Below are 22,473 nucleotides of genomic sequence, written 5' to 3'. Positions count from 1 at the left end.
TGAGGTTTTCAAACCTCCGACGGCATACAGGCTCCGGTTCCGGCGCGCTCAGCCGCGCTTGGCAGCAGGCACTCGGGGACAGCGTCCTCTCCACCAGGGCACCTTTTCTTCACTTTGGGGTGCTGGACAGGGTCGGAGTGGGCTCCCAACTCCTGTTTCTTCAAGGATGCTGGGCGACACGCATCCGGCGGGACTCACGCTTTCGGCGCGAAATGGTTTCTGTTGCCGAGCGTTTCAGCGCTCGCTGTCGTGGCTCTCTCGGGGTTCCCCAACGTCTCTGAGGATCGGGGTCACTCACTGCTGACCTCCTTCGTCCGGCATCAGCTTCACTCGGCAGCGGAGCTCTTCTCTTGACGCTGCAGGGGACAGGGTGCCTTCACACGATCTTGTGGGCTGCATTCATGCTGATCCCACCCTCGTCGCCAGTTGTAGCATCGTGCTACAAAGAACCACAGACACAGGTTCTTATTTTGTAGGAGCTTTATTATGTGCTTCTCACTCCGTCCCTGTCCCTATCCTAACTGCCCTCTTCCTGTTGTGCTTCCTCCTCTTCCTTTGGCCCCTCTCACTCCGCCCACACCCAACTACTAGACCGCACACTATTACAATGAGGTCATAAAAAGCATGAATAATGAATTTATAGAGTTAAAGCGATAGCAACTCTGATACAAAGAAAATACCATCAACAATAAGAGTCTTACACTTATCATGAAAATGGCTCAATTATTTGTTTAAATATTTGCTGGAAAAAAACAGTTTTGATCCAAGTATCAGCTTCTAATTTCCTGAGAACATCATAATTATGTTTTCAAATACGAATTTTTCATTGTTGGTATATATACTCATTTTTACCTGTTTATTTTTTAAAAAAATGCATAAATGTTCTCCTCTGATACCACCTTTCAATTTCTGATAATAACACATATACTTAAATATCAAATGTCATTTTCTAAAATTAGAGATCTATTGCATTCAGGTACTAGCTTTTTATTTTTGATAAATGAGCACATTGTCCCTCAAACATCAACTTGCAATTTCACTATTTCATCCCTAAAACAGCCATTCAACTTTCAAATTTTTGAGAATAAGCTCTTTTTCTCCTCAAATACCAGCTTTTCGTTTTTAGTACCTGTTTGATTGACATGTGAAATTATTAATGTTAAATACCCAAAATTATATTTCTATGTTATTTTGAATTAGAATAAAACATTAAAAGGATGACTTCCTTCAAAATGCTGCATACAGCCTACCTGTTAAATAAAAAGAAATAAAAGTGAACCAGCTGTCATATATTTTGATGACCAAATTTCTACATAAAATTGTTCTATGTAACACTCCAAACTAGTTCATTAAAACCATTTAAAGCTATTTGTTTTCAGTTGCAAAGAAAAAACCTGACGACTATTAGTTCGAGCGCAGGCTATTAAACACTAAAATGTTCAGGCTTTTTCTAAGAGAGTTGCTACAGGCTACATTTTCAGTGGGTCACTGGCAGGAAAAGATTGCCAGAAAACACTTTTGCCTCACTTTTAACATGGGAAAAGTGAGGCAAAAGTGGCTCAAGGGGCTTGTAAATCTGGCTCTGAGAGACTAATTACGATGTCCCGACACCGTCTCAGTCCTGGGACCGACTGGCCCCTGGGTGGCAGTGCCGACCACCTAATTAGGACGTGACAGGACACTGTTTGGTCGCATTCCTACATTTCCCTATGGGAGCATGCATTACATCAGTAAACTAGCCGTAGCACATGCTCCCATAGGGAAATAAGAGGTGTTGTTCATCCCTGCACCCCTTGGCAGGCAAGGGGTGCAAGGATCAACAGGGGTGCACCATAGGTGCCCCCTCACCCCCAACCAGAGGCTGTACACCCCAGGGGGCCCTGCTGGGGTCCCCCAAACACGCTTTCTGACATGGTTTCCATGTCAGATAGGCCGGCAATAAAACCATGCCGGAAACTGTGCATTTGTAATTCCAAGGGTGGAAATGCCGGCCCTTTGGAATTACGAGCCGGTTCCGACTGGCTGACGGGCTCTTTGAGCCCATCAGAAGCTAGCCGGAATGACCAGCTGGTTTAGTGTCCGACCATCAGCATTGTAATGCGGCAGTCGTAAAGTGAACCGTGGGGCCAATTACAATACGGCCCGAAAGGGTCCGACCGTCGGTCTGAGACTTTACGGGCCGCATTGTAATCGCTTGCTTAGGGAACCCGTCCTGGTATTCCCTGTGCGATAACCCCGGCAGGGTATCCGCAAGGTGAAAGCCAGGCATCACGCCGCGAGGGGCCGTTGTGGAGATTAAGCAAGCTACTGCCCAGAGTCGCAGAGTGTGAACCCGTGAATCGAGTAGGCACCGGAGCGAGAATTGTCGAGTCCATGGACATTTTAGGACTCAAGACCCCGCCGAGCCGGGAATTGAATCCTGGTCCCGGGCTGACCTCTGCTTCCAGGTCTGCCTCCTCTAACCAGTTAGCCACACTTCTCCACGTAAATATGAATGCTAATACAATCCAAAGAAAATGTCACCTGTTCATAGCCCTGAATCTCTCTTACGAAGCAGGCTTTACATGTTTAGGTGTGTGACCTTGGTACTAAGGTCCATTTATACGACATTTCCATTTTACATTGCCTAAATAGTAAATCAAAGAAATCGCTATTTAAGTAATGCAAAATTCAATGCACAAAAATCGAGATTGCCTGATAGTGATTTCTACAGTGTTGGAATCGCTATTAGGAAATCACTATTTAGGAAATGCTAAACTATTTGTTCCTATTAGCCTAAATGAAATTGAAAATTAGGAAATGCAACACTAAGGGCCCCATTAGGATGGCGGGCGGGCCACAGGTACCCCCCCGTGTGCCACCCCCCTTTGGCCTTCACTCCGGGGGCCCACAGGGGGCCCCCAGAGTGAACACCGCCTGCCTTTCCGTGGCGGCATTGCCGCCGCGGAAAGGCATTGCACACTTGCCATTGTAATATGGCTGGCGGTGTCTCATAGACACCGCAACCATATTAATTATTTTCGGCCCCAGCCGCAATGCGACCGGGGCAGAAAAGTGGCAGGCGGTGTTTTGCTCTGCCGTGGTCCCCCCGCCATTCTAATATGGAGGGGGGGAATACAGGGAAGGATGGCGGGCGGATTTCCCCCGCCAGGCTGGCGGTGGCTTCCGCCAGCCTGGCGGGGGCAATCCGCCCGCCATCCTCATGGAGACCTAAGACTCCCTATGGGCTAAGACCACCCTTGAAGCACCCCCAAAAACAGTGGGGCACATGTAAAGATCACAAATGCCCTAGGGGCATGTGCTACATGGCACTTAAAAAAAATACCATTTCCTAAACGCCCAATTGACATTTAGGAAATGCTTTGTGCATAGGATTAGGAAATCAAAAATAGGCGATCCCTATTTACGATTTCATATTTAGGGAATCACAAAATGCGATTCCTACTGGGTAGAAATCGTGTTTTGCAATTCCTATCTGTCTTTGTACATAAGGAAAGAGAATTTAGCATTTCTTAACAGATCGAAATTGCCATTCGGTCTGTGAACAAATGCTAAAGCCTTTCGTAAATATGGCCCCAAATGTACAGCGCTATATTAAATGAAATGAACATAACATAAATGTAGACGCCAATAAACGTGAGGGGCCTAATCACGATGTCGGTCGGAGTTTCCTCCAACCGATATCGCTGCGAATGTGGAACCAACTGACCTACAGTCGGCGGTTCCAGCAACGTAATTAGGATGTGGCCGCACATGGTGCTGTCGCAGACTTCCATTTTTTAAAAGGAACTTGTGCGGCGGGCCGAAACAGGCGGCAGCACAAGCTCCCATTGAAAAATGGAAGTTGTTACACATCCCTGCACCGTGTGGCAGGAACCTTGTGGTTCCTGCCACACGGTGCTGGGATGTGAATGGGCATCGTAAGTGCCCCTCAGGGCAACATGCAGAGGGCCTGAGGGTGAGGGGGTTCTGCTAGGGCCCCCAAAGTCACTTTCCGACAGCCTTTCCATGTCGGAACGGCAAACAGTAAATGGCTTTTGGAAAGTGGCATCATAATCCCGATGGCGGAAATGCTGTCCTTAAGGGATTATGAGGGCTTTCTGCCCAACCAGCGGGCTCAATGAGCCCGTCAGATTGTTTCGGTCGGACCCTCTGACTGCTACCTCTGACCGCACGCACCGTAATGCATTGGTCAGACCGCAGCAGTAGATGCAGTTTGGACAAGCTGTCAGTTGCGATCCAAACTGCATCGTAATAGGGTCCTAAGAGTTTAACTAACTAAACAAGTTTGAAATAAAAAAGAGAATAATGATAGATACTGCTAATACATTTTAAGGGAACCTATGTTTTGATCGAATGCATAGGCGCCCTTTGAAGAAAAGGGTGGCTGGGGAAAATCGGGCACCCTGTGGTCCCCTCTGGTGCCTGCATCACAGTGCATAGCTGGTAAGAGGGGACCCATGGGTACCCCCGGGCTTGTTTGCAAAGGCTCTGGGCTAGGGGCCCCCAAAGTCTGATTCCGACTGCCGATACAAGTCGGATGGCATGATTCGGAAAGGTTGTCCGGATCCAGCATCGTAATCTGTCGTTCAGGAACGCTGCTCGTAGAGACGTACGATTCTGTGCCGTATGGCCGTATGGCTCGGTCATTCCAAATGCCATTGGGTTCAGATTGGGATATTTTATTCCTAATGCCTAACTTGCATCGTACTCGGTTGGTCAAAAACCTTTCTGACTCAATCGGAAATACGCGTTCCTGATCCAATTCGGACGGAGCAAATGCCATTGGAAGGCCTTCCAAACCGCTTGAGAATCAGACCCTAAGAGTTCAACGAACTGAAAAAGTATGAAAGAAAAATGGTGGAAAGATAAATACTGCATTTTAAGGAGATATGGGCACCATTCCTCAAAGAGCCCATCCTTAAAATTCATTTAACGTCTCGGTTGCTAGCAAATTATCAAAGCTTGGAAGAATGGCTCCCACTCCCAACTTTAACTGGAAGCATTAAACTTTAATGAGTTAAGGACTGGAATTTGAATTGATTTCCAAATTGAGTCAATGCAAAAAAAAAAGAACTAAATGTGACATCAATGTGAAATCTTCATGCTTATTTCCTTCACTTCATTATAACTTTGGATTTAATATTTTAATGGGTAGAAAGTCTATGTCCAGCATCCAAGTGTTCCCACTCAGTTGAATGCATTTTACACCAGATGGGCCAATATAATTTTCTGCTACAATGCACATCACTTTTTAGGAACTTCCAGCTTTGTCAAATTGTGTTATTTCCAACCTTTTCCTAATTTAGGTCATACAGGAAACTACTTATTTAAATGAAATACTCTGCGTGGTTTGTAGGGCTTTCAATGAACTTTAGTCCTAAAAATGAGTCTTTGAAATTAATTTGCTTCGTGCTACCGACAACGTGTGGTCTGCATGGTCTGTATAAGAATGGCCTACACGCGCTACAATTTTTTTTTGTATTGAGTTAGTTCTCTTAGATGTCTTGAGACTCTTCTTGCAATGCACAGGAGGTCTTGTAAATCCTTCAGCTTTGTTGTATCAAGTTGTGATGTGCATTCTGTCCACATTCCTCCTGAGCCCTGAATTTGGCGAATCCCTTGACTAGCCCATGGTCGCAAGTATCGTTGTTCTTCAGTAAATCGATAAAAAAGCCATCGGAAATTATTCTTAGAATTTTGGGTAGATTGGAGTTATTGGACCCCAGGACAATTGGGTGATTACTACCAATAAAGTCACACAAGCAATTACTGGGGAGGAGGGGTGCCCCACGGTTGCCACATGGAAAACAGATGCTTTATACTGCCTGTAAGAATTGGTCCAATATTGGGAACTTGCAATACCGCCCAAAAAGATATTTGGGAACCACTTCTGGCCCAACTACGCTCATAAGATACCACATCTCCCTAACCACCACCTGCAATAATGCTTTTTCGCAACCCCACGATTAATTACAGGGAGGAGTTAACGTAGATCTGCTGTAGGATGACATAGCCCAGCTTTATGACTATAGCACAGACTCAAACTGTTCAAGATATCCACATAACTCCTTTTTTGACCAGGATGACCTTTGTGACGATTACTTAAAAAAGCTCGTTCAAGATGTAATGTCTAACTGACGCATGTACTGCTCTCTATACTACTGAGGATGTATCCCTCTCCCCCTTTTTACCCTTTCTGCCTCCCTCTTCCATTATTGGTTATGGCTCTTATGTATGGAGATACATCTATTGAAATGTATGCTGTTTTGGTTTATAAATGCCAGTAAACAAAATATATATATTTTTATATATCATAAAATTCACACAAGCAATTAAAGGTGTGAACCGCTTCCTCTTTGTCTTCTTGTAGTGGTAGCCACAGGTGCAGCTGGTGCAGGTATAAGTGGTGGGGCAGTGGGATGAGGCAGAGGCAGGGTTGGGGGAAAAAGTCAACAGATGACAGAATAACTAAAATAAATGTAAAAAATAAAACCACTTACCTCGTGCTTGCCGCATCGCCACGCCGAGCTTGCGATGGTCTGTAGGAGAGCTACAATTACCTTTTCATGGAATTTCTTTTCAAAACCTGATGCAAAGTCAGTTACAATTTGTCCAACAGCATTTCAGACTGCATAACTCACCCTTGGATAAGCATCCTGGAGGGAAGGCAAGACAAAGTTTACCCCAGCATACTGGTGGTTTAAGTCACGGTTCTGCAGCATCTGCAAGATGTATTCTTTAATCATTGGCAAGACAATTCTCCCACCAAGTCCAAATGGCATTCCATCCAATGCACTTTCACCAGCAACTGCATTACTGCCAAATCTTCATCTTCAAGCTCATCAGCATTGACTCCGCCTTCATCATTGTCTAAGTCAACCATCATGGCCAACATCTGAGGGATGTTCAGTGAAATAATACTTGTGTGCTTCCTCAACATAGCCTCAGCTGTCACAGAGAGTGTCACTATCACTTTAAGTGCCAGTTGTTGCTACATAATACTCAGGTTAGTATCAGCACACAACTTCAGACTCAGCTGCAGCGTAGGCTAGTATTTAGGAACTGTATCTGCTATCACAACCAAGGCTTTCAGTACCAGCTCATCATTCTGGTAACAAGATTCATTGGCAGTCTGTACTATGCCTGGAAGCAGATCTGCAAAGTGTTTGAGAAGAGGTATGTGTGCTCGACGGCCAGCACAAAAGTAGCTGCCACTCTTACAGCTGATGTGCTAATGGTTGAACTTTCTTGATCCTATATACCCTGAACCAACATGCGTTTGATGACCTCCATATAAAGTTGTCGTGGATTCCAAATGTGCAGGGAAGTTCTAAAAATGGTGTGCAATGCAGCCTCTGTTAGTCCCACATTCTGGGAGTTGACTAAAACGAACAGAAACATAATTGCTTCCAGCCGGTGGGTGTTGCAGTCTTCATCGATTAAGTTACAAACAAGTTCAGCTGCAATGTCGCAGACTTATTTCCTAATGCTGGTTGGTGTTTCAGCCTGAATGACCATTATCAGTTCACTTTTGGTGGCATTCAGGACATCAGGTGGAAGAGCAGGGTAGACCTCCTCGAAAGAAGAGAACAGCAACCACCGTAAAGGACCGCTGCCATTCGTCTAGCCTCTTCAGCAGTAGCAACACTCCTGATAGCTTGTAAAAGGAATGTGATCTTGGACTGGCCTGGGATAGTCTCATACGGTTCCTCGGTCTGCTTGCGTCCTGCCTTGGTCGGGCTGAGCAGACTGCCCAGCAGAAGGCAGAACTTCTGCTGCTCCTCCACCGCCACCTAACTCGGAGAGGCTGGAGCAGGGGGAAGAGACGGGGAACTTGAGATTCCCGAATATCAGTGTTATTTTCATGACGTGCTCTCTGTTATTACCCAGATACTGCTCCATGTGATTATGTGTCAACATCACAAACCAAGCACATACACCTCTTCTCACTATCCCTCATAAATGCACCAGTTCCTTGTGGGTTCCATGGTCAGATGGTTTTGTTGGCCTAAATTAGAAAAGTCTGTGGACCACAGCTTGATCACAAGTGATCTGACAGGTCCACTCAATAGCTACTCAGAGGCTGGCAGCTCAACCCCCTTGAGGAGTAAACATTCTGGAGTATTCCTTATGCCATGACTAAGACACCTGTAATGAGTAGGGTGTCCCTCTGTCATAGTTACAGCAGAGATCCACACAAGGGGCCTCCAGAGATAGTCCTTTTTACTGCACAGGAGAAGGCAAGATCATTCTTACCCTCTGTAGTTTTAAACTATGAAGTGCTGGTAGGCGTACAAAATGCTTCGCCTTCTCGGACTGCATACCTGTATGAGCTCTCTGCCAGATGGACCGCGGCATACACCATCACTGGGGCCTCGTAAAAGCTCCTGGGAATATATTTCTGCATAAAGCATGTGTTGACTGTCCTTTTTCTACATGAAAGGAATGTTGAAAGATGCCTGGAAAATTCACTTCAATGTGTTCTTATCAAGGGTGCAAATTTCCCATAATTCATTACACCCTTAGTGGTTTATTTAAGCCCTAACTTTGCTCACCGAAGAGTTTCGACCCAGGAAGTCCCTGAGTCAGGATGATGAAAGAGTGAAGATAAACCTTTTGTAGCCGTTTTAAACCAGTCCACAATGTAACACATAGTGTCGGTATCATTGACACAGAAAACAGACAATGGTCCCATGGTCTTAAAAGTGAGACTAATGTGTACCTTTGCACGTGACTGTTTCTTGACATGTGAGTTGATAAAAATGCCACCTCTATCTAATGTGTCAGTTCAGTCCCAGTTAAAATTTCCAACATGATGTTGACACATTGTATGAGCATTTTATTTTATTTAGATCAAATGTATTCTCCAAGTGCTGCTAATTCCAGTATGTATCATATACATCTGGGGGAATACAGGTAGAGATCAACGTGTAAATACATTTCAGAACATTGAAGTGATTGTGGAAAAGGCTGTGTGTCACCTTGTGTTTGCCTTACTATGGAGGGCAAATCTCAGAAAGACATGTTACCTTGTCAATTCCATTTTATCCTGTGTATCAAACACATTTTTGTACTTCAGGATGCAAAATTATCACACAGTAGGGAGCACCATAATTTTTGTATTGTTCCCAAGACACATTCTCACAAGTGTAAAATATGGTTTTCAACCCAAGTGGGTGTCACATTATATATTAATATTGCTTATATCCTCTAGGAGGGAAAATATGATAAAATTCTAAGCCTTGTAACACCCTCTCATAATGTTCGTTATTGTGGTAGAATCCCATGATCTCTATATAAAACAATCTTGCTGTACTGTGATCATTTTTTTTTTACTCTAACCATCATGATAAGATTATTTGTAGCACTTAGGACCAGATATGTAAATATAGCATTTTGCGATTCTATAATGACGAATCACAAGGATTCGCAATTAGGGAATCGCAAAATACAATGTTTGAAGGTGTATAGTACAACTTTTGCAATGCCTAGGGGGTTGCAAATGAACTACCTCATGAATATTAATGAGGTAGGTCACAATTTGCGACCCCAAGGAATCGTAAAAATCATGGGAATGGTGGCCTACCTGGATCAGCAGACCACCATGTCCGTGATTGCTTTTATGTATAGCAATCCGTGATTGCTTTTAAGTAAAGCAATCCTTTTTTTTTTTTAGCAGCCCATTTTTACTAAAGGAAAACAAGATGCTTTACAAAAAGAAAAATGAAAAGTTTTCTTTTCATTAAAAATGGCTTTACAAACATTCACAAAGGGGAAGGGGTTCCTTGGGGACCCCTTTCCCAATTGCAAATGGGTTACCACCTACTTGAAGTAGGTGGTAAAATGTTAATGTTTTGCGACTGTAATTGCAGTCACAAAACATTCATACATACCGATGCGATTCGGTATTAGGAAGGGGCGCCCTAAACACTCCAATTCCTAATACCGAATGGCAAACCCATTTTGCGATTCTGGAACAGTTTACGAATCGCAAAATTGGATTTGCAACATTGGAAAAGCAATTTTTGCATTCGCAAATGGGCAGATTCTCTGAATCTGCCCATTTGCGAACGCAAAAAGGCTTTATACATCTGGCCCCTAGTTGTGTTTGATTAGTTTATGGTTAATATTGAGTACCTTACAATGTACTTTTATCTTTTATGTTCCATTTATCTTTTATCAAATTCTGCAGTTAGATACATAACCTTCCCATATAGAGATCCAAACATATTTCAGAATTTGTCATCCAAAATACATTGTACGGCTCATTGAATGGTAATATTAAATCCATGTTTTAGATGTGTCTAGAGGTTGGATTGCCCTTCAGATATGCACCGACAATTCTTCATCAAAGTTCAGGCCACATGGAGAAAATTTTGCAAATCCACTATAAATTTGGATTTGAATTTGAATTTATTTAACATCCATGTTCTAGTTCCACCTCAAACATTATCCCAACATGAACTAATGCAAAGACCAACAAAAATGCCATTACCTTTGTGTGGTTCCTGAAAGTGTCTAAGCCAACTGTTGTTCAAAACTCGTTTTCAGTTCAAAAATAGCACTCGCCTATGTATATGTTGGGGCAAGGGCTTTGTATTATGCACACTACAGGGTCAGCTCTTCAGATTAAACTCTATTCTATAGGTGATCTTTTCTTTTGGTGCTGAGTATTCCATTTAGCACATTTGTCCTGAACCAGGTATTTGTTTCTTTTACACTCCTCTTCTTACATCTTGGCACCAGCCATTCTTTGAATGATTTCGCATGTTTACATATAATTTGAGGAATGGTTCTAAAATCTGTTCTGGTAACATTGTCATTTTTGAAGATGTCCTAATTTCTTTATAGTATCTTTATGTTTTATTTAGCCTCCTCTTTATATAGCATATGCATCTATGAAATCTACAATACCAGAGTTACAGACAAGTAGCATTTTTCCATTATTTTATAAAAGCATGCAAAACAATTCTGTACCCCTTCTCTGCCAGAAAACAGAAAAGGTATTTTGGATTTTAGATGTCAAAATAGCAATGGCTAACCATACATTTCATGTTTCCTCCCAAATGGAGCGCAGAAACTTAACTACAGAACATGTCCACCATTTATGGATGGTTAAAGGTGGGATTACCATCTGATTGTTCCTGGTGGTATATTGAATTATCACATGTGTGTAACCAGTTTCACCACTTTACACAAGCCATACTGGCCTTTGGAGAGCACTGACCTTTAGAAGACTCTTCACGGTTTCACTATGGTCCAGGTGGCCACGGTGTCACTGGCACTGTGTGTGCAGGACACTACATATATTGCATTCCATAAACTACAGAGAACCAGCTCCACCAGCAGAAAACATTTCTAGGTGAGTGTGATATGCTGACCCAGAAATGTTTAGGAAGTAGAAACCAACCGAGGCAGCAAACCTTCTTATCAAGGCTTCAGATCATTAATTTGCCTGTGCCCACAGTTGGAAAGGAGAGATGACCTGGAAAGCCCAGTGCACAGTTTATGTTTGTCGTTCGCGTGTGAAAATCATAAGTGCTGCAAACAGCAGCCGCTTGCATTCAGTTCATGCTTTGCTCCTGTATGCGTGGGCTTAACATTTACTGCAGACAGGGCACAAAAGCATAATTTTGAGAATTTTGAAGAACAAGCGTAACATGAAATTATGCACGATTACGCCAGTGTTGCCTAAGCGGCGACTTTGGTGTCACTCTACAAGGTGTGCTTTCCCACTCACGGGTGACTTGGGTGAAATTGGTTCAATGCACCAGCACTGTGAATGTGAAAGACAGGTTATTGTAGCCCAGCAAAGCACTACTCAATGTAAATTGAAATAGAAATATTGCTTTTGGGTTACTAACAGTCGGTCAGAAAAGAACCAAGGGCATTGTGGTAACAGTAACAAACTGTATTTTGTTATTCACAGTATCACGCACACACTGTACAAATAAGAATAAAGACTTTCAAGGAAAAGTATTTATTACTACAGGAATAATCTGTTTCTCAGTTCGTCTAAAACAGCTACATAGACTATTATAAAAACAGCAAATAGACAAGTTATAATTAACAAGAATCACATTAACATTCTAACTTGGGTAAAATGTCTTCTGCAACCTAACACCCTAATGCCGACTTCTATGCTCTATTCCAAGAGACTATGGAAGGCAGAGCAACTAGCAGTCTAGAGTATTTTAGGGAGTAGAGGTGCACTGCACACCTTGTTGTCAGCAAAGGCTGTCATTATCAGCTGAGGTGTGAAGACAGTGTTCCCTGCAAAGGGCAAACACCTGCTGTGGGAGCGGTTTTACTCCTGGATTCAGTTTTATTGACTCCAGTCGTCAGGCGAGATGTAGCACCTGCGAAGTGTGCAGGCAGTATGTGAGACTTTCTGGCATAATCTCAGGCAATTATCTGGGACCTCTCCTTACAAGTGTTCAAATTGCAGTCCTTCTATACCAAGTCTTATCAGAAATTGGAATTTATGACGTAAGTTTAGGAATGTCTGACATAGATTGTGGGCATCAAGGTGTCCGTCCCAGGCACTTCCTTATGAACATGTAAGGTGAAAGTATATCAGTTCAGGCTAAACTATTTCAGCTATATGTCATTTGACCCAGACAAATGTCTCATCAGGTATTACATCTATGTCATTAGTCGAGTGACTTGACGCTCTCACTGTTCTTAGAAAGACAAGGTTTGACGACATTTGCATAGAAAGGACAATGAATCTGCATAAATCCTGACAAAATGGCAACATCCATTGTCTGAGGTTTGGAAGATGGTGGATGACTTCCATCATCTAACATAGAATCAGGGCCTACATAAAATAAGATGGAGTCAGACCATAGAGTTTTACATCACTAGAGCAATGGAAATGTTGCCCTGACTTACTGATCCGTATAGCAGCATTTCCATGGAGAGGCCCCATATCCACTTGTCCACCCACTGGTGGTCACCGGTGAAGGCTCCCACAAGTGCTTTCTTTACATTAGCAGGAGCTGCTGCCTTCAACTCCCTGATCGCATTAAGGGTGGTTTGCAGTTAGCCGGTCCATCCTCCTCATGAGTAAAACTTTATAGATTTGTTATGAGGATCTGGATTTTTTTTTCTTCTTCATTTTGACTCTTACCACATTCAACTTTGTGGAAATTGAATAAATTTACTGAAATCGGAGATCACCGGGAAGAAGCTAATAATGTGTGATGCTTTAAGAGCTCAAGGGGGGATGGCAGAAGGTGTCCGAATTGTTAAGAAGGATAGATTGTAGTATTAATTCATAACCACATGCTTATTATTGTTGAATTTGGTAACGTTTGCTAACCTAGACATTAAACTTGTTTGAATATGAGAACTGTGTTTTTGAAATTATAACTGTTTGCAAAAAACTAAACCAATAAGGACTTATAATAATAAGTATATCCATGTTAAAGTATATGCTTAACAAACGTGAAATTCTGTTCTAAAATTATTTCTCCTTCCAAAGAGAGAGCAAGTATGTTTTCCATCATGTGTGTCACCTACAGAATACAAAATTGAATTTACCCTATGCCCTGTTCCCCGCTGGTTACTCGGCAGTCATATGTATTGTGCAAAGTAGGGTTGCTTTGTTTATTCTATTGAATAATGCTCGTTCTGTGGAATAATGGACTGTGCATTAGCTCCTAAATAAGAATTGGGGGAGGGCGTGGAGAGGTTGAATAACGATTTTCAATAAATCAGGTTTTGTCTGATTGATTACAGGTTCGCAACAGCAAAGCCAGCGGCTACTGCCTGGACCAAGGATCCGAAGACGACGACAAAGCCATCCTCTATCCCTGCCACGGGATGTCCTCTCAGGTAAATGTGATATCTGTTCTCCTCCCAAAGCCACCTCTGTTGGATCATTTTAGAAAATAAGAAAAGCAAAAAACAGATTAAACAAATTATTTGTTGTGATGATTTGTCGGCTAGAGTAGTCTTGGTGTAGGGTGCACCTATAAAGGCTTCAAGTTTCATTTCAGCTGAACTATCATGAGAAGTGGCGTGCAAAATTGGCGAAGTTCCACTTTGCCGGCTTGGGGAGGGGATGTGGGGGGTGTGATCTAATTCACAGCGGGGGCCGCCCAAATCATGGCGGGTGGTTTGCTGTTCCACCATGGGGATGTAGTAAATTGACTTTTTATTAGAGAATCATTTGGTAATAGTGCTTGAGTTTCTATGTGCTGTCCTTGAAAGAGAGTCATTGAATGAAGGAACATCTCCATCTAAAATCTGGGAGATGGGATTAGGGCCCATTGCTGAACAAATTATTAGCAGAGTTGAGATGTATCGTCCCAGAAAAGCATTATGAAGAGCCAAAAGCTGAATGTTGTGATGAACTTAAATGTGTGCACAGTAAAATTCTCCTTAGATGATATTTCTGACAAACAGCAGTATTTTCATTGCATCAGAAACATTTATGTTGTGAACAGAAACCTAATTCTAATATGTTATCAGCACAGCAAAGTAAAACAAATGATAAGGCAAGGGCAATTAATGAAAAGCACTATGGGCCATATTATGAAACTCCAGCGATAATTATCGATAAGCGCACTTATCGCTAGGATAATTATCGCCGGGTAGCGTGGATTTTTATCACTGAGATATTAGCAACGATTATCTCAGAAGTGATAAAAATCCTTGCTCTAACTGCCAAATGAGAGATTATCGCTGGAAAACTAACGATAATCTCTCGAAGTTTGGCGTTAGCTTGATGATAGGGGCTCACAAACTTAGCCATGATATCCACCTTCCATAGGATATAATGGCTAAGTCAGGAAAATACCAGGTGTAAAAAAAGCAGCGCTAACCGCGGTTAGCGCTGCTTTTTTTTATCACTAACAGGGTTAGCGATATCCTTGATAATAGGAGAAATGTCGCTTAACAACATTTCTCCTAATATTTTTCTTAGGAACACCCCCTTTGCATCTCATTAGAGATGCAAGGGGAAGCGTAGAGAAAAAGGGTGCTAACATGCGAATTTGCGTGTTAGCACCCTGTTGCTGATAGGGAGATAATGTTATCTCCACTTTCTTGGCTTTTAAAGTCAAAAAAGCAGAGATAAATCCCTTGATAATATGCCCCTATGTTTTTATGACGAGCTAAGGCATCCACACAGCACAAACTTCCTAAAAAAAGAGTCCTAAATCAACAACTAAATTGCAAACATGTCAACAAAGTTAAAACATCAGAAAATGCACACGGGCTCTCAATTATAAGCTAAACAATACCATGGCCTTCATGGAAAACCAAGCAAGCAGTTGTAAAGTATGAAAAACATATAAACGCCAGTGGTTTAAGAAGTCTGACCCAAAGCCCACACCTTCTATGTATTTCTTCTTCTTGTACTTTTTTGAAAAACTGGTGAATGAAGTTTTTCCCCAACAGCAAAAGCTGTCTGCACTGAGACCAAATACTTGTAGCGGGTGAAATAATCAGCAAAATGGATGTCTAGTAGGAGAAAAGGCACTCAAAACCTACTATTGTAATAACAGAATGCTCTCTTAAAATTGAATAATGAGAAACATCTCCCCAAAAATATCTGCCGTTTTCTATCCTGACTAGGGTTGTGGAAAATTTGAGGTCACATTTGATAGCTGTGTTTTTTCCAATCAGCGGACTTACCAGCACCACCAATATAGGTAACACCAGGGAGTGGCAAAATCAAGTCCATTTATCAGGCCACTTGTAATGAGTGCCTTTGTAGCAGAATGTGACCACAAAATAACTTTTAATGGAAAAAAGCTCCTAGAAAAAAAAGGCAACAGAAAATTGGAAATTTTACAGAAAGAAAAAGTTTGAATATGTATTTTCTTGAAGGTGCAAAGATTGTTACCGTTATAAAAGCTAAGCAGTTAAATTATGATTTTCTGTATCATTAATTATGAGTTCCAATCTCTTGGTGCAGTGTTTGTGCCACATCATGCGGCTGTCCTGAGTTGCTACTCACTACAAGTGTTATTAAGCTATGAAGGAGTTTTTATTTCGAAGCATTATTCATGCTGGCCTGTGCATTTCACAGGAAGGCATATGTTATATTTTTTAGGGTGTAGAAAATTTGAGGTGAACTCATACAATAAATGTCTAGCTTACAATAAGGTTTAGGGCCTAATTTTCCATACACATTTTAGAACAGGGTTGTCCCCTGTCGGTCCAGGAACCATCCTAGCTTTTCAGGATCGAGAACTTTCAGAATCCAGGGCACAAGTCGGGGATACAAGTTGGTACACGCTGTTTACCCTGCCAAGGAGTTGGACCCCACAGAAAAATGCTGAACTTGACCGGGTGTCATTTCCAGACACGTGCCTGCATGTTGTCTGCTTTCCATTCCCAGCTGCAGTTAAGAGTCTAATGGAAATGTGGACACCTGAAATACCGCATTCCCTGTACAGAGAAGCCCCAAATTAAAAGCATTACAGAGAAATCTAAATCTGTACATAAAACATAGTAGTGACCATACCAATAGCCAGGTTTCTGGAACACTTTCCCCCAGGCAGCGAAGGGGGCTTTTTATGTTCACCTCCAGCTGGGCTAAAGATAAAGGGCAAAGTTAAGGGGTCATCAGACCTCCTTTTGATTGAGTATCCTGAATGGACGTGGCCTAGAACCTCACACTTAAATACAAATGCCACGGAGGGGAAGCAAAAGAACACAGCTTGTTATCTCTTCACAGGTACTTAAGAAAGGCCTCTTTTGCCTTTGTTAGCTCCCTGTACATAATTGCATGCACTGTAAGATTATCAGATGTCTTGGTCTGTCCCAGTATTTACACAAATACCAATTTCAATGGCACTAATTTATTTATTTTATAGCACTTCTCATAACCAATACAGGGTGTCAGAGAGCTTTACGAAACATGCACATTATGCATCGACAATTAATCATGTAAGTGTGTAAATCAATGTACAAAGTGAGTTACATGAGGCAATGAGGGTTACGAGGTGTAGGAGTCACATGTCCTTCATAGCTCACGGTGCTATATTAGAAGGATTACAATTTATGAACTGCAAATAACAAAAGGATCTCTGTGTTAAAAACAGTAACTCACTGACCTATCCAAATAAAATAGAAAATCTGTCACCTGCATGTTACATGATGTGCTCTGCGAGCCACATTGACCTACTTCTTTGATTCAAATCTGTTACTACTCAGAACACAGCTCTCCCTCCAACAAATGCTTCAACCTCCAGAGTTATCTCACCATTAATATTATTCCCTGAGATTTACTGGGCACCTTTCCAGGAGATGCCTTTTTGCAACCAATTAAGCAGAAGATATCTACTACCATTCTTCTCCTTGTTGCCAGTGTTCTTGTGAAAGGGGTTTAAAAAACATTTTTATTAGTTGAGGCCCAGATTTCCTGTCTGGTTTGGGCCAATTTTTTATACAACCCTGACGCAAAATCTCATCTGTTAAATCTCATAATGCGCTTCAATGAACTCATGATACATGTGTGAGGTCATAATATCTGATGTCACTTCTTGTGATGTCACTTCCAGTGATGCCACATGTGATGGTATGCATTGTGATGTCATGTGCTGTGATGGCACGTGCCATAATGTCACTTGTATACTGCCTAACTTGGTTAGTCCCCTCACTTCTTTTTAGTGTAGTATATACCTATAGGTGTATGTTCTTTGTGGGCTCTGGAGATCAGCCACAGGACTTATCGGCTTAGGGACTTTTTTTCTGTTCAATTGCCTCTATTTAAATGTCTTTTTTTAATTTGTACAACAAATGATCTGCATATACAGTTTTGCAATCACTGTGTCATGCACATAGAGTCATTCGGTATAGAGTTTCTCTATTTAACTGTCTTGATAGAAAACAACCAGTGGAGGGCAGTAAAATACCAGAATTGCTTTCGATTTGTTCAACTGCCTCTATTATCTGTCTTGAGAGAAAACGACCAGTAGAGGTCAGTAAAAGACAAGAATTGCTTTCTGCTGAGGGACTTTTTTTTCTTTTTTTCTGGCAACTGCCTCTATTTAACTCTTGTGATGGAAAACAACCAGCAGAGGTCAGTAGAATACCAGAATCACTTTTGCATTCTCTATATTCCAGTCCATAGAAAGCGCCTTCCACGAGCACCCAAAGACAATAGTATTTTTTTAAATGTTATTTTTTCTGTGATATGACCACCGAAGGCCCTGATTGTTTATTAAAAACAGAGCTTTGGACTACACCATTTCCAGCTAAAAGGCAATATTTCTCTCCATGTGTTCCCAAACCTGGTGTGTCACGCAGTTTGGTGCTTACTTTCCCTCCATGTTAAAGAACAGTAGATGTTTCAGCACCCAGGATAATGTGCTGCATAGCTAAACACATATCAGGTCCCAAAGGCGAGACCGATTGCATTGCAAGTGCTTGTTCTAGGACTTGTACACTGCCAGAATCTAACATCCCTCACAGCCCATGCGCGGAGCGCAGCTGAAGGTCTGGCTGGTGTGTCTTCACGCCTAGGTGCTTGCTTCCTGTTGGCACCGTTCATTTGTATTCCACAAAGAGCGGCCCACGGGAGGACATGGGGGGCTTTATCTCTGTTTCACATTCGGCCGAAAAGCAAAGTCTGCGATCGCATTGGCGCTGCACACTTAATTACTGATTACCCAGCAGGAAAGCTGGTATCATCAGAACCACAGATTGCAAAATTAATTCAGCTCTGAGAGGATGGAGGCAGCAGCCATTGGAAGGCAGGGACTGGGACGCCAGGCCATGCGTTTCAGAGCTTTTAACCCGCAGGTGCGGTGATTTTGCGGCGTCCCACAGTTTTCTATTTAGGTTTACCGGTGACATCAATATATTAAAAAAAAGAAAGCTAATTATGGACTTTTAAATCAGACATATCTACCAGACATTTGTCTTAGATCTCCCAGAAGCTCACCCTGGCTTGTTTTTACGTCATTTTGAATGTGCCTATTTATGATGCAGAATAAACAGGGTGCCAGAGTTAGCTGAATTATGTGGCAAGAAAAGGAAAATTATGCAGCATAATGCAGCTCATTTTGTTATGGTATTATTACCTCATTATTTTGACATTTTCACACATGTTAACACTATCTGGGCAATGCTTTCGCCACATCAGTACCAGTTGACACCCAAATGCAGCAGTAAGCAACTGAAAGATCAGGGGTCAAAGTTTGAGTAGTGCCTTCCACTGCACAGCAACGTGTTGCCGTACTTTTTAATGACATATGAACCATTTACGCTAGAAATATGCAGCAGTTGATGGAATAGGTCGCAAACGCGGCACTTTGATAATTATGCAGAAAACGTTCTGGCTGCTAAATTACATAATTCTAGTGGCCCTGATTATAGCCCACTGCTGAGCAGTGGCGGCTCGCAGAGGGAGTGCGGCGGGCGGTGAGTCGGGGAAGGGCAGGATGGGGGGGTAGTGGAGTCGGACGTACGACGGCCAGGAGTAAAGTAATAAATAAATAAATAAATAAAACTATTTACCTTGCGCTTACGCTTGTTGAATCACCAGCTTCGGCTCTGTGAACTGTGCTTTGCCCATACCGTTTACTAGAGTTGAGCGCTAGTGCCTACATGAAGGGAGAGGGCGATCTTGGGTTAAGGAGCTTGACCTCTTGAAGGAGAAGGGACAAAAGGAGGCTGAGGAATCCTGGAAGGAAAGCCCGCCAGAGAGATTCCAAGCGCAAAGAAGTCCAGTTTTAGGGTAATGCACCCCCTGGATAAACAGTGAAATAAGTGCTGCATTACTGGTTGGCGCTACAGTAATGTGGTGAAAAAGCCCAACCAAGAACCATGAGTGCTGAGACATCAGGAGGTGTGGCGCAGCGGCCATGGTGACTGACGCTGGATGTTGGGGATCACGGTTTGATCCACGGCACCGGCGGCAGGGGTCTGCCCAGCACCTTGTGACTCTGGGCAATAGCTCGCTTAATCTTCCCGATGGCCCCCAGCGCCTGGAGACCCTTACAGGTGATTGTTCGTGCTTTACAAATACTGGACATTTACATTTACATCATCTCTCTTGTGTCTGCGTCTCGCAGGTTTCACTGGTCTTCCAGATCTCAACAGTCTCAAGGGTTCAGATTTATTTTTTGTGAATCTTCACTTTCACCTCAAATGTATAATTTTGGGTTTGTTTCACAAGGGTACTGCGCAGGACGCGGCACTCTGAGTTTCCAACCCTGACTGACACCAGTTCTACATTAGGAACAGTGAAAACAGCTGCCTCAGAGCCACATCTCAAATGGCTACAAAAATGGCTTTGTTACTAAGGAAAGGGGAGTATCCAAATGGCAAAATATACATTTGCCTGGGCCTCTGAAAATCATTGCACTGGAACTGGAATGCTTGATTGCCTGCACAGAGATGGTGTTTTAAATCAGGAGGCATCAATAGAATTCCGTTATCCGTCAAAGTGTGGCTACTTAAAATAATAGGGGATGGTTTTAAGGAACAGAAGTAGCTCCCTTATTAAAACAAAAATTACACGCAGTGGTGTTCTGAAATAGATTAGTGTAATCTAAATTATGGGAATGAACTCAGAGGGAGCTCAATTCTAATGATGTGAGTTCCACATGTGGTTTGAAGATATTTCCTAAACAAACAGTCCAGGTTTTAGTAATCGTTCTTAGGAATTAAAAAAAAGTCCACAGTACCTCAATATTTAAATAATTTATCAATAACGGTGTCTACAAGTCGGACTAGGAGCCACATACATGGCTTACTCTTGCAATATGCATATAACCTATTGCAATAACAAGCAAAACCAAAATATTTCCAGATGTGTCTCCTTCAGAATATCAGGCGGTCCATCCCATCACGGCCAATCCGCAGAGGAATAGGTTACCTAATTCAGTAAGACAAAATATGAGATATTGGGGGGCAAAGGACCTGCTCCAGCATCAGGCATAGGAGCCCGTCGCCAGGCAACCGATCTATTCCAATGCTCACCATAATATTAACAAACCTAGGGCTGGTATAGATATGTCGGGTTTCAACGTCTCCAGATACAGTACAAGGCTAAATATGGCGTTTAATTGTTGAACAAAATGCAGAAATTCTGTGCATGTTTTATTATAAAACCATTTAGGAAATCTTGAGTTATCTGAGGCTTTCTTGCTCTTTGTATGACATTCTGGTAGATCACCCTGGCCCCCTGGGGATACCCAATTTGTTTGACCCCATAGATTAATAAAATTCTGGACACCTCAATTTGACTATGCTGGTAAACGTTCCCACCAAGTGCTGTGAAAGGTATCCCCATCCCCTCAGAGTAATTGTAACAGCAATGCCCACATCCTGTAGTAACCAATGTTTAGGGTTTTGCTCACCTGGTTTTCTGCCAGTTTTCAGCTCCCATCAGGCAGGCATTGGACCAGTGTTCACTCCATCAGCAAAGTATTGTTTATCAGTTGAAATGATTGTTACTGACTCTCACCCCAGGGCACACATTGTGGCAAATGTGGAAGTTTGATGCACCTACCTAAAGTTTCTGAAGCACTTGCACTCACATCCAGTTGATGAAACTTAAATGTACTGAAAAGTGTAGGAAATGTGCCAAGGTTGTGAATTACCCCCTGGTTCATGCTATGTTGATGTTCACTGCAATAGAACAGGATTTTCCTGACACCTGCTCTAACAACGACTGCTGGTGGAACATAATCTTACATTGATTATGTGTTATCAACTAGTACGTAATCAAAACAGATGAAATGGGTTTCATTTATGGGTTAAAATTCAGTGAATCAGGTATAAATAGAGGATGAGTAACTAATGGCTTTTACAGGGTTTATACTAGAATATACTGCTTAAATATTGGCTTACAACGTTCTAAATATTCTTTGCAAACTATCGCCCTACTGTACCTAATAATACAAATATATACCAAATAAAATGATTTTTTAAAATTTAATTTGTGGCCTACTATTTATTTGACATGATCCTTTTGTCTGTGACATCCGGACATACAATTGGGCGTGGAATGGCTTTTACCTGGTCTCTCAGTTCTATGTCGCGGCGGCTCCTTTTCATGTTCAGAATGCGCTTCCTTGCTGCAAGTTGTGTGATTGACAGTTCAGTGTAGGCCTCTTTAAAGGCAGGTGCTCTGAAAATGGACTTATTTTGTACTGATCTTCTGAACCACTTAAGGTTCTCCAGTGTCTTACTTTCAAAACAGACATCAGAAGTTCCTTTTTCTTCCTTCACCACCTCCCCCCACCCCCCCTTACAGCATCAAAGCCTGGCGAGCAGCGGTAAATGCCCCAGTGCTCTCTGCCCACCTCTGCTCCCCAGGCTCGCACCTTGTCAGCAGCAAGTGAAGTGAAGTCTGAGATAATGAAGTCTTCCAAGGAAGGCCCAGGGGGCATCTCTGGTGCCGGGGACTGTCAGCCATTGACGTGCCTAGCGTCGCGCGCTGTCGCCGAGCCCGCGGTCTAATGCGGGGCGCGCGGCCTCGTAGCCCCAGAGGAGACCGCG

The 22,473-nt window shown here is 42.6% G+C and overlaps 1 protein-coding gene and 1 pseudogene across 1 annotated transcript in view; one reads left to right on the top strand and one right to left on the bottom strand.

Moving 5' to 3' along the window:
• GALNT9 (polypeptide N-acetylgalactosaminyltransferase 9) overlaps positions 1 to 22,473 on the top strand; it is a 739,748-nt gene that overhangs the window by 659,765 nt on the left and 57,510 nt on the right. The window contains exon 9 of the mRNA XM_086944705.1: positions 13,747 to 13,842. Coding sequence (XP_086800831.1) covers positions 13,747 to 13,842 — 96 coding nt within the window. The remainder of the gene's footprint in view (positions 1 to 13,746; positions 13,843 to 22,473) is intronic.
• On the bottom strand, positions 4,922 to 8,325 carry LOC147679004 (importin-5 pseudogene; annotated as a pseudogene).

This window comes from Lissotriton vulgaris, chromosome 11 (assembly GCF_964263255.1).
Source record: "Lissotriton vulgaris chromosome 11, aLisVul1.2, whole genome shotgun sequence".
NCBI classification, from domain to species: domain Eukaryota; kingdom Metazoa; phylum Chordata; class Amphibia; order Caudata; family Salamandridae; genus Lissotriton; species Lissotriton vulgaris.
Note: the sequence above shows the minus strand (reverse complement) of the source record. Positions and strands in the feature narration are given on the sequence as shown.